Here is a 14,643-nt window from a genome sequence, read left to right as displayed (position 1 = left end):
TATTTTGTGGAAAATAAAGGAAGCAAGAAAGAAAAGAAAAGGGTTGATTGACAGTTTAAAAGAACGAAAGAAAACATTTTAGAAAGAACTGAAGAAGTTTCAAAAAAGAAGAAAAAGTAACAAAAGAAACAGAAGAATCCAACATAAACACAAAACATACAAAAGAAACAAGACACAGAAAGGGGAAAGTGAAAGACTGAAAAAAAAAAAAAAAAAAAAAAAAAAAAAAAAAAAAAAAACTTCTGACCTGTGCAATAAACGCAATGTGTTCCCATGTGTGTTTCTAAGCCTGGGTATACATCTGTGTGTGTGTGTGTGTGTGTGTGTGAGAGAGAGAGCGAGAGAGAGAGAGAGAGAGAGAGAGAGAGAGAGAGAGCGAGAGAGAGAGAGCTCACATTCATGTGCAGCTCAGTGTGTCCTGATGTTTCCCAGCTGTGTTCCACCACTAAACAATATCTCATTCAAAGTCACTGCTAGCCCCCTTTCTCGCTCTCTAATTTCTCCCAAAAGCCTCTGTGTCTAGGCAACGACTTGTAATCAACACATACGTATACAAACTTTCCCTGTATAAAACAGACCAGGCGGAGACACAGGCGGTTTACGTCAGAGAGAGACCAGCCCAGGAGTTTCCTTTCCCTCCACAGATAAGATGCATATTTCAATAAAGCACATCATGGAGGTGAAAAAAGGGCATTTCATGTGTTTCGCAACCTTTTTTGCCTCACTCTCAACCAGCATAGCATGTCCAAACCATTTGGAAAAAAGCCTTTACTGACAGCATAACTACACCCTTCCATATGTCCAGGCCTAACATACAAAGCCCAACTGTGGATGTAATGAAGTAAATTAGATTTCTAAAATTCCTATATAAGTGCACTTCAGTGCTGGTTAAATGTGAAACATCATGATCTTTTCCCACTATTGCATGTTGAGCGTTTAGTGTTTGGATAAACAGTCTAATAAAGTCTATTTACTGCTTTGAACCTGGAATGCAACAAATTCAGGCCAATACAAGATGGTAGACATACCAGGACACATGCAGGGTCTCGTTCCCACGGCTTATGGTGCAAACTTTCTCCTCAGGATTAATCATAGTTGGATAGACAGTCAAGGTGGCACTAGTGTTCACAATAGGACGAGACCTGGAAATAACATCCAAAAGTATGTAATCTACACTAAAATACTGTAAAAACAGTAATATTGTGAAACATTATGACAATTAATTTTTTTTTATGTAATTAATTCCTCTGAAGACAAAGCTACATTTTCAGCAGCCATTATTGCAGTCTTCATGTCTGTGACTGACCTGTAAAGAATGGCTGTGTCTGCACCGAATGCGCCAACAATAAGATCTGCAAGAACAAAAAAACATGGTTTTAGACTAGATTTCAACAGTAGTGGTAGTGGTTTATGGTAGCCACGGAGGGTAAGGTTTCTCACCTGGATAGCCATTGTTGTCCAGGTCTTTGCCTCCGCGAAGGGAGTAACCAAAACTGGCAGGTAGAGCTGACGGTGCAGCAGAAGCCCATTGACCAGCGATCACCTGAGAGGGCTTTTCCCTGAGTCCTCCAGCATGTCCATTATAGATGAGCACCAGTCCTTGTTTGTTTTCCCCACCAAACGGACAACTGATGGCCACATCTGTTAAGAGGATATTTTAGAGATGCAATAATATTAAAATTCTGGCCATTACCAAAATATATATATATTTTTTTTTACTTCATGATATTACAAGTCTATGGCCCGTTTTACATAGAGGGTTTAGCCTAAATCAGGATTAGGTAGGTCATAGTTCAATTTGGACATTTAAGTAATTTTATAAACGTGCTTTAGGAAAAAACATTACTGGTGTGCATCCTGAGACAAAACAAAAGCACTGATATGTTTTAAGATCAGTCAGTGCAAGTTTCTTTCAGTTGAAACAGCTCAGATTTACATTTTAGTCTAGGACTAGGCTTAAGCCTTGTCTGTAAAACCAGAGGTAAATTATTTTGTCTAAATAAATAAAAATAAAATAAAATAAAAATAAAAAACAAGCTCAAATTAATAATTTTAAAATAACTGAAAAATGGCAGATATAAAAATTCTATATTATGTAAATAAATTTAAAAAAATGAAACACTAAAAAATAAAATAACTTAAAATGCTTGCATCACAATATTATAATATACAGTATAAAGATGAATAAACTTTTACTTTATCTATAAAAAAAAAAAAAAAAACACAATTAATAAAAAAATTTAAAAAAATTAATAAAAACACAAAAAAGACAAAAACACATTTGAACAGAACAAAATTTGAACTGATTAAAAATACTTTACTTAATATCCTAATGATTTTTTGCATTAAATATATATATATATATATATATATATATATATATTTTTTTTTTTTTTTTTTTTTTTTTTTTGACCCATACAATGTATTGGTGGCTACTGCTACTTACGACTGGTTTCGTGGTCCAGTGTCACATATAATTGTCTGAAGACTGACTGATAAACAAATAAAAAAATCTGGGCAAATCTCTTACCGTTATAACCATCTTGGTTGAGGTCTCCAAGAGGCGTAATGGAGCTGCCAAACCGGCCGAACGTCTGTGTGCCGGTGAGGTGAGGTAGCTGAGGTGTGAGATCCAGAGGTCCGTTCTGCATGTACACGTAGACCCGACCCAACTCCTCCAACCTCCCATCAGAGTCACGAACCATGAACATGGGAGCGCCAACTATCAGGTCCTTCATTCTGGAGGTGATACGAACCACAAATTTAAACACTGAAAACATTCTTGTGGTACATTCTTGTCTAAACTCAGTTATGGTTACCTACCCGTCATTGTTTATGTCTGTAACAGCCACTGCATAGCCATAGTAGGAACCCATCTGAAAAATTAAGGTAGATATGTAGATACAAGCTTCTAATTTTTAACTACACATACAAACAACACGCAGGATCATATGAATATCAGATGGACAGTAACTTCATGCCTAAAGGACCTCGTTGACAGTACAGTCCAATTGGTTATGGTTTAAGTACATGAACAGGGCTCTTTGATGATTCAGATGTGGCTCAGCTCTCTAGCCCCCTGAGGTGGGCACACACAAATGCTTTTTGATTGTATTTACTCAGCTGAGGCAATCAGAGCAGTTAAAGGCCTCTAACAATTTCCATTTGCAAAACTGCGGCGCCCGTTTAGGAAAACTGCCCGTAAGCTCTTGCCTCAAATAATCCGCCCTTTACTGCTTACCACAGAGCACTCCAGCTTGGTTTAAAGACTCTTGTAAAGGAAATTATTTTTGCTTAGGTCATCATGTGCAACAGTTTGAAGAATATCAGGGTGGAATGAAGCTTCACAAAGCCGTAAGAATGACATAACTTCTGCTAAAATGTCACATCCTAAAATAGCTGCAGCAAAATATATTATTACACCACAAAAGCCAATGGAACAAAATAGAAATAAGATTTAACAATATGAGTAGTGCATCAAACTTACCTGCTCACCAGTGAAGGTTTTCAGAGTATCCAGAGAACCATTAAGAATTGAAACCTAATAAAAAGACAACACACTTGAGTTTTCTCACCATCAAATATATCATAAAAATCTCTGGTTGATTACCAACTCCAAAACAAAAAGTCATGCTATAGTGGATGTTTAATGGAAGTCCTAAAAAAATCTGACAAAAAAAATGAAAATTCTGTTATTATTTACTCACCCTATTGTCGTTCCAAAACCAGTAAGACCTTTGTTTATCTTTAGAACACAAATTAAGCTAGTTTTGATGAAATCCGAGAGCTTTCTGACCCTGCATAGACAGCAATGCAACTACCATGTTCAAGACTCAGAAAGGTAGTAAGGACATTATTAAAATAGTCCATGTGACATCAGTGGTTCAACCGTAACTACGAAAATACTTTCTGTACCCAAAGAAAACAAAAATATTAACTTTAAAAAAAAAAAAAAAAAAAAAAACATTCTCCTCCATATCAGCCTTCTTAATAAAATAAAGGCTTCATAAAATTAAATGAGAAGTTCACTTCTGAAACAAAAATGTACAGATAATTTACTCACCCCCTTGTCATCCAAGATGTTCATGTCTGTCTTTCTTCAGTTGTAAAGAAATTATGTTTTTTTAAGGAAAACATTTCAGGATTTTTTCTCCATATAGTGGATTTCTATGGTGCCCCTGAGTTTGAACTTCCAAAATGCAGTTTAATTGCAGCTTCAAAGGGCTCTAAATGATCTCAGATAAGGAAGAAGGGCTAAAAAATTGACAATTTATATACATTTTAACCTCAAATGCTTGTCTTGTCTAGCTATGCATGAATTCTGTGTATTTCGGTTCAAGACAGTTAGTGTATGTCGAAAAAAATCATTTCATTTTCTCCTCCAACTTCAAAATCTTCGTACATCGCTGCAGAAGTACTAACCCAGTGTTTACAAAGTGAACATGCAATGATCAAATGCCCCTTTACAAAAAAAAAAAAAAGGTAAAACAGCGATGTAGGAAGATTTTGAAGTTGTTTTTCGACATACCCTAACTGTACTGAACAGGAATACACGGAGTTCACGCAGAGCTAGACAAGATGAGCATTTCAGGTTAAAAAGTATATAAACTGTATTTTATTTTTAGAAAATAACCAATTGTTTCACTAGAGAAGACCCTTCTTCCTCGTCCGGGATCATTTAGAGCCCTTTGAAGCTGCAATTAAACTGCATTTTGGAAGTTCAAACTCAGGGGCACCATAGAAGTCCACTATGAAGAGAAATCCTGAAATGTTTCCCTCAAAAAAAAAAAAAAAAAAAACAATTTCTTTACGACTGAAGAAAGACAGACATAAACATCTTGGATGACAAGGGGGTGAGTACATTATCTGTGCATTTTTGTTCTGGAAGTGAACTACTCCTTTAAGGTTAAACCATTGAATGTGTCAGTTGCATTGCTGTCTATGCAGGTGCAGAAAGCTCTTACGGGTTTGCAACGACGTGAGGGTGAGTAATTAAAAACAGAATTTTCATTTTTGGGTAAACTAACCCTTTAACCTTCATTTTGAGTGAAAACACCTCTGGTTAAAAGTCACAGTTAATAGTGCAACTGCTTCCTCTCACCTGTCCATGCAGTCTGACTCCCCTGGGAACTCCAGTCACAAAGTCTGAAAGCATACGAGCCAAAAAAGACAGGAAAAAGAGAAAGATTTAGTAGTGGAAACACCTCAGGAACTCTGAGAATTCTGGCAATCAGAGCCACTTCCAAGTCACTCGAAGTGCTCTATTTTCAAATTTTGTTTAGGTGTAATGGATAAAGAGGGTATAACCATGACACTTCCTATGAAAGGTTGTACAAACAGTGCATGGATTTAATACATCCATCTATGGCTATTCCAACAGCTGATGATATTAAATCATTATCATTGGAACAGAGTCACAGTCATTCTATCTCAGTTTTTAAGGAGTATAATAAAAATTACATTAAAATTGTAACCTAAATGAGAACTAGATGTAGAGGTTTTATATTTTAGGGTCCAAAACTCACCTTCATCATCGTCACCACTAAACTCACCCACAGCCACTGAGTAACCTGTTAAACATGAAAAACATGGGTGGTGACAAACAGGAAAATCAAAGTATTTTCCACACAACAGCTAATAAAGGGGATGGAAAGATGTACCCATGTAGTTGTCATCAAATGTGATCTCCTTTTTCTGTTTGGTCTGAATCTGGCCATCCACTGACGTCAAGAAGAATCCCGGGTAATAGGCCTTGACAATTTCTTGTTTAACCGCAGTGATCACTTGGCCTAGAGGTAGGAGAAATTGATCTTAATTGCATTTGCATTGAGCTAAAGGTCACAGTCGATGCAGATAATAAATGCAAATATACATATTTTGAAGAAGAGAGTCAAATTATAAAACATTCATGTATCTTATGTTCACCGAGGCTGCATTTATCGAATTAAAAATACAATAAAAACAGCAAAATTGTGAAATACTTTCACAATTTAAAAAAGCTGTTTTCTGTTTTAATATTTTTTGAAATAGAATTTATTCCTGTGATGCAAAGCTGAATTTTCAGCAAACATAATCTAGTCTTCAGTGTCACATGATCCTTCAGAAATCATTCTATTCTTAGTATTATTAATGTCGAAAACAGTTATGCTACTTAATATTTAATATTATACTTAATATTTGTTGTGAAAACCATGTGGCTTTTTTTTCAGTCTTTAATAAATCTTTAATAAGAATAATGTCTTGTACATTATAATGTCTCACTTCTGATCAGTTTAATGCATCTTTGGTGAATACTTTTTTTTTTTTACTTTTTAACAGTAATAAGCCTCTATTCTAAAACTTGTGTTTTTATTTTAAAAGCCAAACCTTGCCAGAAGTAACTGCCAGGTCCTCCAAGCACCAACTTTCCTTCCTGTAAAATAGCAACGGTATCTACGTTAAGCCAGACGGAAACATCAGCTAAGCAAAGCATTTTGTTCTCTTCAGTTCCAATATCGTCTCACCTGTGTAAAATCAGCACTGAATCCACCTTGACAGTAGCCTTGTCCTTTTCTTCCACGGAATTCTGTAACGGACGTCAAGTCATGTTACTGTACCTTTAAAACAACTGAAATGTAACAAATTATCAGTGACTCCAAGCCCACCTGTGCGACACGGAGCGTATTCTACAAACTTGGTGAAGTTTTTGACGGACAGAAAACATGAGCCAGTAGAATCAGCATGAGGCGTGTCCTCCATGGCTCTCCAGGAGTAGAGGGGGGCACAAGCCTGTGGAAAGGATAATAATAGAGGTTAAAGGTCAACTCTATCCAGAAAAACTCCCACATGCTAGTTGAGTGAACAGAAGACCCTGAGAAGTCAACGGTACATCTAGAGTAAAGCAACCGTGATGAAGAATTCAGTTCAGAGTTTCATAATCCATGAGGGTTGAGCATTATCCACAAGCCGAGAGTCATAAAGTTTAAATTTAGAATGAAAACAAAGGAATTATAATGAATGAATACAGCTGGATCTGACCTGATTGTTCATAATTTGAGACTTGCACAGACAATTTAAGAACATGAACTTAGACTTGAGTCACTAACCATACTTGGAAATGATGGTTTGTCATCATTTTAAGGATGGTTTATATTTGACTATTATACTGACTATTTTCCACATAAAATATGAGTAAGATGATCTTACCAGCACACTATCTTCATGGACACGTACTGTTGCTCCAAACCACTGATGGGATTTGAACTCTCCCTGCTGCACTGTATCATTCAGGGTCATGTTTAGATCTCCTATTAAAAGGAAAAAAATAAATATCACTTTATTAAGTACATTTATTTACATAAAAATCGACAATATGCAATAAATGTCGCCCTGGACCACAAAACCAGTCATAAGGGTTAATTTTTCAAATTTGATATTTATGCATCATCTGAAAGCTGAATAAGCTTTCCATTGATGTATGGTTTGTTAAAACAGGACAATATTTGGCCAAGATACAACTATTTTAAAATCTGGAATCTGATGGTGGAAAAAAAAATTTTTTTTAAGAAAATCACCTTTAAAATTGTCCAAATGAAGTTCTTAGCAATGTATATTACTAATCAAAACTTAAGTTTTGATATATTCACAGTAGGAAATTTACAAAATATCTTCATGGAACATGATTTTTGCTTAATATCCTATTGATTTTTGGCATCAAAGAAAAATTTTGATCCATACTATGTATTGTTGGCTATTGCTACAAATATACCCGTGCCCACTTAAGACTGGTTTTGTGGTCCAGGGTCACAAATGTTCTTTGTTTTATTGTGCACAATTCACCAAAAAGTTGTTATAAAAAATAAAAAAAAAGAAAGAAATGTGTGATAATATTTCATCAATTTATAAACATCTCCTCTGAAACATTTTTCAAAGTCCTGTGGACAGGGGAAAAATATCAACTATAAATTTTAGAGCATTTCACAACCCACTCACATTCCAATGGATAAAATCAATTCCTGCCCAACATTATTTTCTAGTGAATATTTTGTTACACTCAGAAATGTCACATCACATTAGTTAAATGTGATTTTAAAGGGATGTTCACCCAAAATTGAAAATTACCCCATGATTTACTCACCTTCAAGCCATCCTAGATGTGTATGACTTTCTTTTTCAGTCAAATACAGTCAGAGTTATATTAAAAAAATCCTGGCTCTTTCAAGTTTTACAATGGCAGTGGATGGGTGTTGAGATTTTGAAGCCCAAAAAGTGCATTCATCCATCATAAAAAGTACTCCACACAGCTCCTGGGGTTAACTATATTCTTCTATTATCCTTCTTATACGCTACAGCTAAGGCTGACGTCATCTGCTGGAACGCCACTCTGCAGTTTATACATTTTATACAATCTATACAATTACAGTTTATAAAGTCTTAAATATGGAGAATTTTCTTACAAAAATGCATCGATTCGCTTCAGAAGACCTTTATTAACCCCCTGGAGCCGTGTGGAGCACTTTTAAGATGGATGGATGCATTTTATTGGGCTTCAAAATCTCAACAGCCATTCACTGCCATTATAAAGACTGGAAGAACTTCAATCGTATTTGTCTGAAAGAAGAAAGTCATATACACCTAGGATGGCTTGAGGGTGAGTAAATCATGGAGAAATTTTCATTTTTGGGTGAACTATCCCTTTAAGCACATTTAGACCCCTAATAAAATGAAAAGACCAAGGTGGAACAGACTGTAGGCTCAGGTGTCCACTGAGGTTAAAGGTCATATCATGAAAAGTAGACAAGACAGATGGTCACATATGGGCTGAAATGGGATTTAATCATGTCCTGGCTGGTGAGACAGGTTGGGACTCAACAATAAGACCACCAGACTAAGACCATCAGAGATCAGGTTCAACTGCCAGGAGTCTCTAGGCCAGAAAATTCAAACTGAATCGGCCGAAAGCCTCCGAAACGCTCAGTTCCCCTCTCCGACTGCCAAACTGAACTTTGCCACAGACGTTTCTCCAGTTGCACCATAATTACAAGCATGATGCAACAGGGTTCTGTGGTGCGATGGAGGGGAAGGGGGAACGAGGGATTGAGGAAGAGGAGAAATGAGTGAAAGGTACAACTGGCGGTAACACAATTCTCAGCTGGCTCTGAAGAGGGTCTGGTCTCATTCAGAGTGAAGAACTGTGCCAGGGAGTCTCATCCAAACAAAACAGGAGCTCAAGTTATGTGGGTTAATATTACGAAAACTGTCAAGAAATGTCTGGATCATACTAAAGCTCCAAATCAAAAGAAAAAGAGGAGGAGGAAATTATTTTTGCATAAAGAAAACCAAGTCCACAATTAAATCAACCAAAATATTATTAAGCACCTTTACCAACTGTCAGTAGCCTACTGTAATGCCTATTTGTAATTAATAGGCATTAAAAAACTATTAAAATAATTATTCATAATAATATAAATAGTAAAATTAAATGACCAAATTTTATTTTTTATATATATATATATATAGATATATATTTCTTTCTTTTCTTTTTAATACTGCCACTATATTTATGTTATTTATATAAAATATTTCTATTTATATATTATATATTATTATATAAAAATGCATTTTTTATTTGGTTTTATTTACTTTGCAGTTTTACATTAAGAACAACATTTTTCACAGTAATTTGTCACATTAATGAAAATTGTAGGTGCAAATTTGCAAAAATGTCATAATACAAAAAACTGCCCCATATGAAAAGATGGAGAAGACTAAATTATTTTTTGAAAAAAAAAAAAAAAAGTCTACTTAATTATTTTAATCTATAAAAAATAATTATGATTATTTATCATTTTTTAAATTATTTATAATTGTATATACGTATTACAATTATAATGAATTAAATAAAAAATAAAACAATTAAAATAAAAATGAAAAGAACTAGAAGAGGGAATTATATTTTGAAGAAAGAAAAAAAAAGTCTATTAAAGTCTATTAAATTAACTATTTTATAATTATATTTATTTAAAAAAAAGGGGAAAAAAAGGAAAGAAAGAAAGAAAATAAACTAATGGAAAATATTTATAATTATGATTATTTATAATTATTAAAATTAGTTATTTAAAAATATATATAATTATTACAATTACAATGACGAAATTTAAAATAATAATAATAATAATAATAATAATAATAATAATAATAATAATAATCAAATCTAAAAAAACAGTGGCACTATTGAAAAAAGGAAAGAAAGAAAAAGAATCAAGGAAAAATAGTTTTGTTTTTTTTTACACTGAGAATGAAATCTTTTCATGCCACAGTAAAGGAAACTGTAGGTGTAAGTGTGCATAAACATCATTACAATAATGTCATAATACAAAAAAAGTTTTAATATCGGCCAAATAAAATCTTCAGCAACATTTTACTGTCTAAAAAGACTTGATTTCATTTCGAGTGAGGAAACAGAATCCCACATCCAAGCAAAACAGGAGCTCAAGCTATCTGTCAGATACACTCCTACAAATACAAACACACTTTCTCACTCTCCGTATTCAGTTCACAGTACCCTTCACCTTCCTTTTCCCTTTCTCAAAGTCTGTCATCCCTTCCTACGAATTCCACTTCATTATTTTCTCTGTTTAAGTCACCATCTCCCACTCATTCCTTTACTATCTTGTATGGTTTCTTTATCTCCCTCGACTTGTCATCTCTGTATACTTGTCTTACTCTTTTCCACACCACCCTTTTCCCCAGACGTCTTTGTTTCCTTCTCTCAAGGATGTTTGGTACCCCAGTGGAAAAGCAGTGGGGATTAGAGGCCTCTAATAATATTAGAGGATACATGCCTTATGGTCACCTCCAGGGTGATGGTTTTCTCTTTCTTTTCCTCCGTGTCTTTCCCTCGCTCGCTGCCAAAGTAAAGCGGCCTAAAGAATCAAGCAGGAAAACCAGCAGCCCTGCCCCTGTGAGATCCTCAAGTGACACGGTATATGGAAGACGCCGGCTGATGTTAAACTAGTACACGGTCGGAGGGAAAACGGATTGCGGGATGTGAATCAGTCAACGTCGATGGAGGTGGGCCGTTAAAACTAACAATTATCTCACTTTCCACATGACGGGTGAAGCGTACAGCTGGGAAGATAAAGCTCAGCGGAGAAAGTGGGGAAAATGGTGTTGTTTGGCTACGCTTAGGGGAGAGCTGCCCAAAACTGGATGAGATTTCCCTTTGTGTCAGAACAACGGTTGTGGTTATTTAAGACTCTGATGCAAGATACTGTTAAGTTACAAGTATTGGAGATTGAATCTGTGCATTTGTTTACACGTTTCGCTCACAAAAGTGGCAAGTTGTAATCTGATTGGATGGCTTAATGCAACTTCTGAGCAGTTTTATTATCTTTAAAAGAAACAAAACTGAAAACATTAGTGGTGAGGTCTTTGTTTGAAATATTTGCTGACAAAATTTAAAATGTAAATAGAGCATAAAATGGGCTGTTATTTACTTTCTCCACAGACAACAGACTTTTAGTGATAACAAACCTTGAAAGACCTAACATTAAAACAAGTCAAAATTAAAACGGTTTTCATTAACTCAAATAAAATAAAATATGAATTAAATAAATGTAAAAATATAATTAAATTAATATAAAATTAATAAAGTAAAATAAAAAAATATATATATATATATAAAAAACAAGTCAAATAAAAATGTTTTATTAACTCAAAAACAAATAAAAAAAAAACAATAAAAATAAATGGAAAAAATAAATATAAAAATAATACAAAAATAAAAATGCATAAAAAAAAAAAAAAGTCAAAAATGTTTTCACCACAAATAAAAACAAATAAAAGAATGGAGTAAAAATTTTAGAAATAAAGCAAGTTAAATAAAAATGTATTCATTAACTCAAATAAAAACAAATAAATACAATAAAGCAAAAATAATAAAGTAACAAAGTAAGTAAAAAACATGTAAAATAAAAAATAAAGCAAGTCAAATAAAAATGTTTTATTAACTCAAACCAAACTAATACAAAAATGAAAAAAACTATAAAATAAAGTTTAAAAAATAAATAAAAATAAAAAGTCAAATAAAAACAAAAATAAAAAAATAAAACAAAAATAATAAATGAACAATAAATATTATTACAGAAAACAAATTAAATAAAAATGTTTTCATTAACCCAAATAAAAACAAAATCAAATACAATAAAACTAAAATAATAAAACATTTACGTAAAAAACATTAAAAATAAAAATAAAACAAGCCAAATAAAAATGTTTTATTAACTCGAAAAAAAATAAACAAATAAAAAACAAACACTAATAAAAACTAATAAAATAAAATAGTAAATTAACAGAGTAAGAATATTTAAAAATAAAACAAAAAACAAAATTAATAAAGTAAAAAAAACATTGAAAAAATTCAAACAAAAATGTTTTCAATACTTAAAAGCAACTAAAATAAGAAAAAATAATAAAAATAAATAATTAACATTAATAAAGTAAAAATAACATTTTATATTAAATATACAAAATAAAACAAGTCAAATTAAAATGTTTACATTAACTAACCTAACCTGAAACCACACTAAAATAATATATGACTACTTAATTAAAATTTTATATTAAATTACAAAAAAGGCTACAAATTAATTTATATAATAGCTATATTATAAAACTCTAAACATCTAAACAACCCAACTGCATCAAAAAAAAAAAGACAGGAGAAAAGAAACACAACACTTGTATATAAAATAAAAACGAATTGTAATATATGACTGCTAATATATAATTTTATGTAACATAAAAAATAAAACCAAAATCAAAATAGAAATATAAAATGCAATCTATTAAAAAAAAAAATCTGGGTGCACAGTTTTTAATCAGCCCTGGAAACAAATGAAGTTCCAAGGCAGCAATGAGCGTTTCTGGGAAAGAATCAGTCACTGGGTTTGGTTCATGATTCATGGAAGATTCAACTGAATCTTCTAAAGATATTCAAGAGCTTGACTTTGCTCAATGTTAAATCCAGCTTTATCTTAAACATCATATAAAAAGAAGTACTCGGCTTAATCAAATGTGTAAGTGGGTGGTTCTCAGCTACAATAAGCTGCCATGTGGACCAGACCTTACTCTGGTAACGCGAGACCAACGCTGATGTCACCTCCAGGATTTAAGAGGAAGTATTCAAACAATTAAGGTACCTTGAAAGACACCTCTACTGTGATGTACAGCCATTTTAATCAAAAATCCCTCTACTGCTAATCCTATGAGTGCTCTCAGGTCCTGGAGTCAGGCTGAGGCGACCTGGCCGACTCTCTCATGGGACGGTGGAGGTGAGGAGGTCACACATACACCTCTCTCTTTCAATGATGAGAGAAGAGCCCCATTAGTGAAGTATCTTGATCTGTGTGAGAGAAAGGGAGGGGTAGCGGAAGGCACGAGCCACATGGCTAAATTCAGTCATCACATCCAGCGTCCCCGGGGAGACGCCGGGAGACAGGGAAATGAGAATAGACAAGAGTCAAGACTCTCTCTCCTCTGATTCCCGCCCACTCTCATCATTCTCTGTTATTTTCTTATCAGAGAGGAAGAGGAAAGAGGTCAGATCTGAAGTCACGATTAGCTAATGCTTTCTCTGACTGAGGGATGTTAGGCAGGAAGAAGTACTACGCGACCCTCTTGCGGCCCACTTAGGAGAACCAGTGGAGCATCAGTGGCCGCAGGGTCAAGTCCTGATTTAAGTGGTGAGGTCTTTAAGTGAAATGTTTGCTGTGATTAAATGTGAACTGGAAATGGAGGCAATGAGAGACTGGGCGATCACTCAGATTTTTAATTATAACAGATAAAAGATGAACTAAGTGTACTGGGAAGATTATTTACAAATTTGTAGTCCATTACTGATTACAAATTACATGACGAAAATTGTAGCTAGTAACATAATACAGACTACATTTTGATTACTTTCAGATAGACCTGAATGGGATTATTTGTGTACCATGTTAATAAGGAAAGAAAAGCACTGCTAATATATCGTATTAAATAAGGTATATAAATATATTTAAATAAAAAAATCTATGACGAATAATAATTCAAAATAAAACAAAAATAAAATAAAACATGAACAGATTAAATGAAAATAAAAACATCTATGACAAATAATAATTAAAAGTAAAACAATAATTACAAATAAAATAATGAATAAAAATGACAATATACATAGATTAAATAGAAAAAAAACATTTATGACAATAATAATTAAAAAATAAAATATATAAATAGATTAAATGGGAAAAAACATCTACAACAAATAACAATTAAAAGTAAAATAATAATTAATAATAAAATAAAATAAAAACATAAATAGATTAAATGAAAAAACATCTATGGCAAACAATAATTAAAACAATAATTAAAAAGAAAATAATGAAATAAAAAATAAAATTTAAACTATATAAAAGGATTAAATGACAAAAAACATTTGTGACAAATAATAATTAAAAATAAAATATAATATAGAAATATATTACATGAAAATAAAAAATATCTGACAAATTAAAAGTAAAACAATAATTAAAAATAAAATAATAAAATAAAATGTAAAATACATAAATATATTAAATGAAAATAAAAAAACATCTATAACAAATAATAAAGTAAAACCAG

The 14,643-nt window shown here is 32.9% G+C and overlaps 1 protein-coding gene across 1 annotated transcript in view; it reads right to left on the bottom strand.

The window, feature by feature from the left end:
- Window positions 1-14,643, bottom strand: part of itga5 (integrin, alpha 5 (fibronectin receptor, alpha polypeptide)) — a 62,498-nt gene that overhangs the window by 26,858 nt on the left and 20,997 nt on the right. Inside the window, exons 3-15 of the mRNA XM_051096209.1 lie at window positions 7,186-7,286; window positions 6,645-6,768; window positions 6,504-6,565; window positions 6,367-6,412; window positions 5,661-5,789; window positions 5,526-5,570; window positions 5,102-5,145; window positions 3,488-3,541; window positions 2,824-2,876; window positions 2,531-2,739; window positions 1,441-1,641; window positions 1,307-1,352; window positions 1,029-1,142 (exon numbers count right to left, since the gene is read on the bottom strand). Coding sequence (XP_050952166.1) covers window positions 1,029-1,142; window positions 1,307-1,352; window positions 1,441-1,641; window positions 2,531-2,739; window positions 2,824-2,876; window positions 3,488-3,541; window positions 5,102-5,145; window positions 5,526-5,570; window positions 5,661-5,789; window positions 6,367-6,412; window positions 6,504-6,565; window positions 6,645-6,768; window positions 7,186-7,286 — 1,228 coding nt within the window. The remainder of the gene's footprint in view (window positions 1-1,028; window positions 1,143-1,306; window positions 1,353-1,440; window positions 1,642-2,530; window positions 2,740-2,823; window positions 2,877-3,487; window positions 3,542-5,101; window positions 5,146-5,525; window positions 5,571-5,660; window positions 5,790-6,366; window positions 6,413-6,503; window positions 6,566-6,644; window positions 6,769-7,185; window positions 7,287-14,643) is intronic.

The sequence above is a fragment of the Labeo rohita genome, chromosome 23 (genome assembly GCF_022985175.1).
Source record: "Labeo rohita strain BAU-BD-2019 chromosome 23, IGBB_LRoh.1.0, whole genome shotgun sequence".
Lineage (NCBI taxonomy): Eukaryota > Metazoa > Chordata > Actinopteri > Cypriniformes > Cyprinidae > Labeo > Labeo rohita.
Note: the sequence above shows the minus strand (reverse complement) of the source record. Positions and strands in the feature narration are given on the sequence as shown.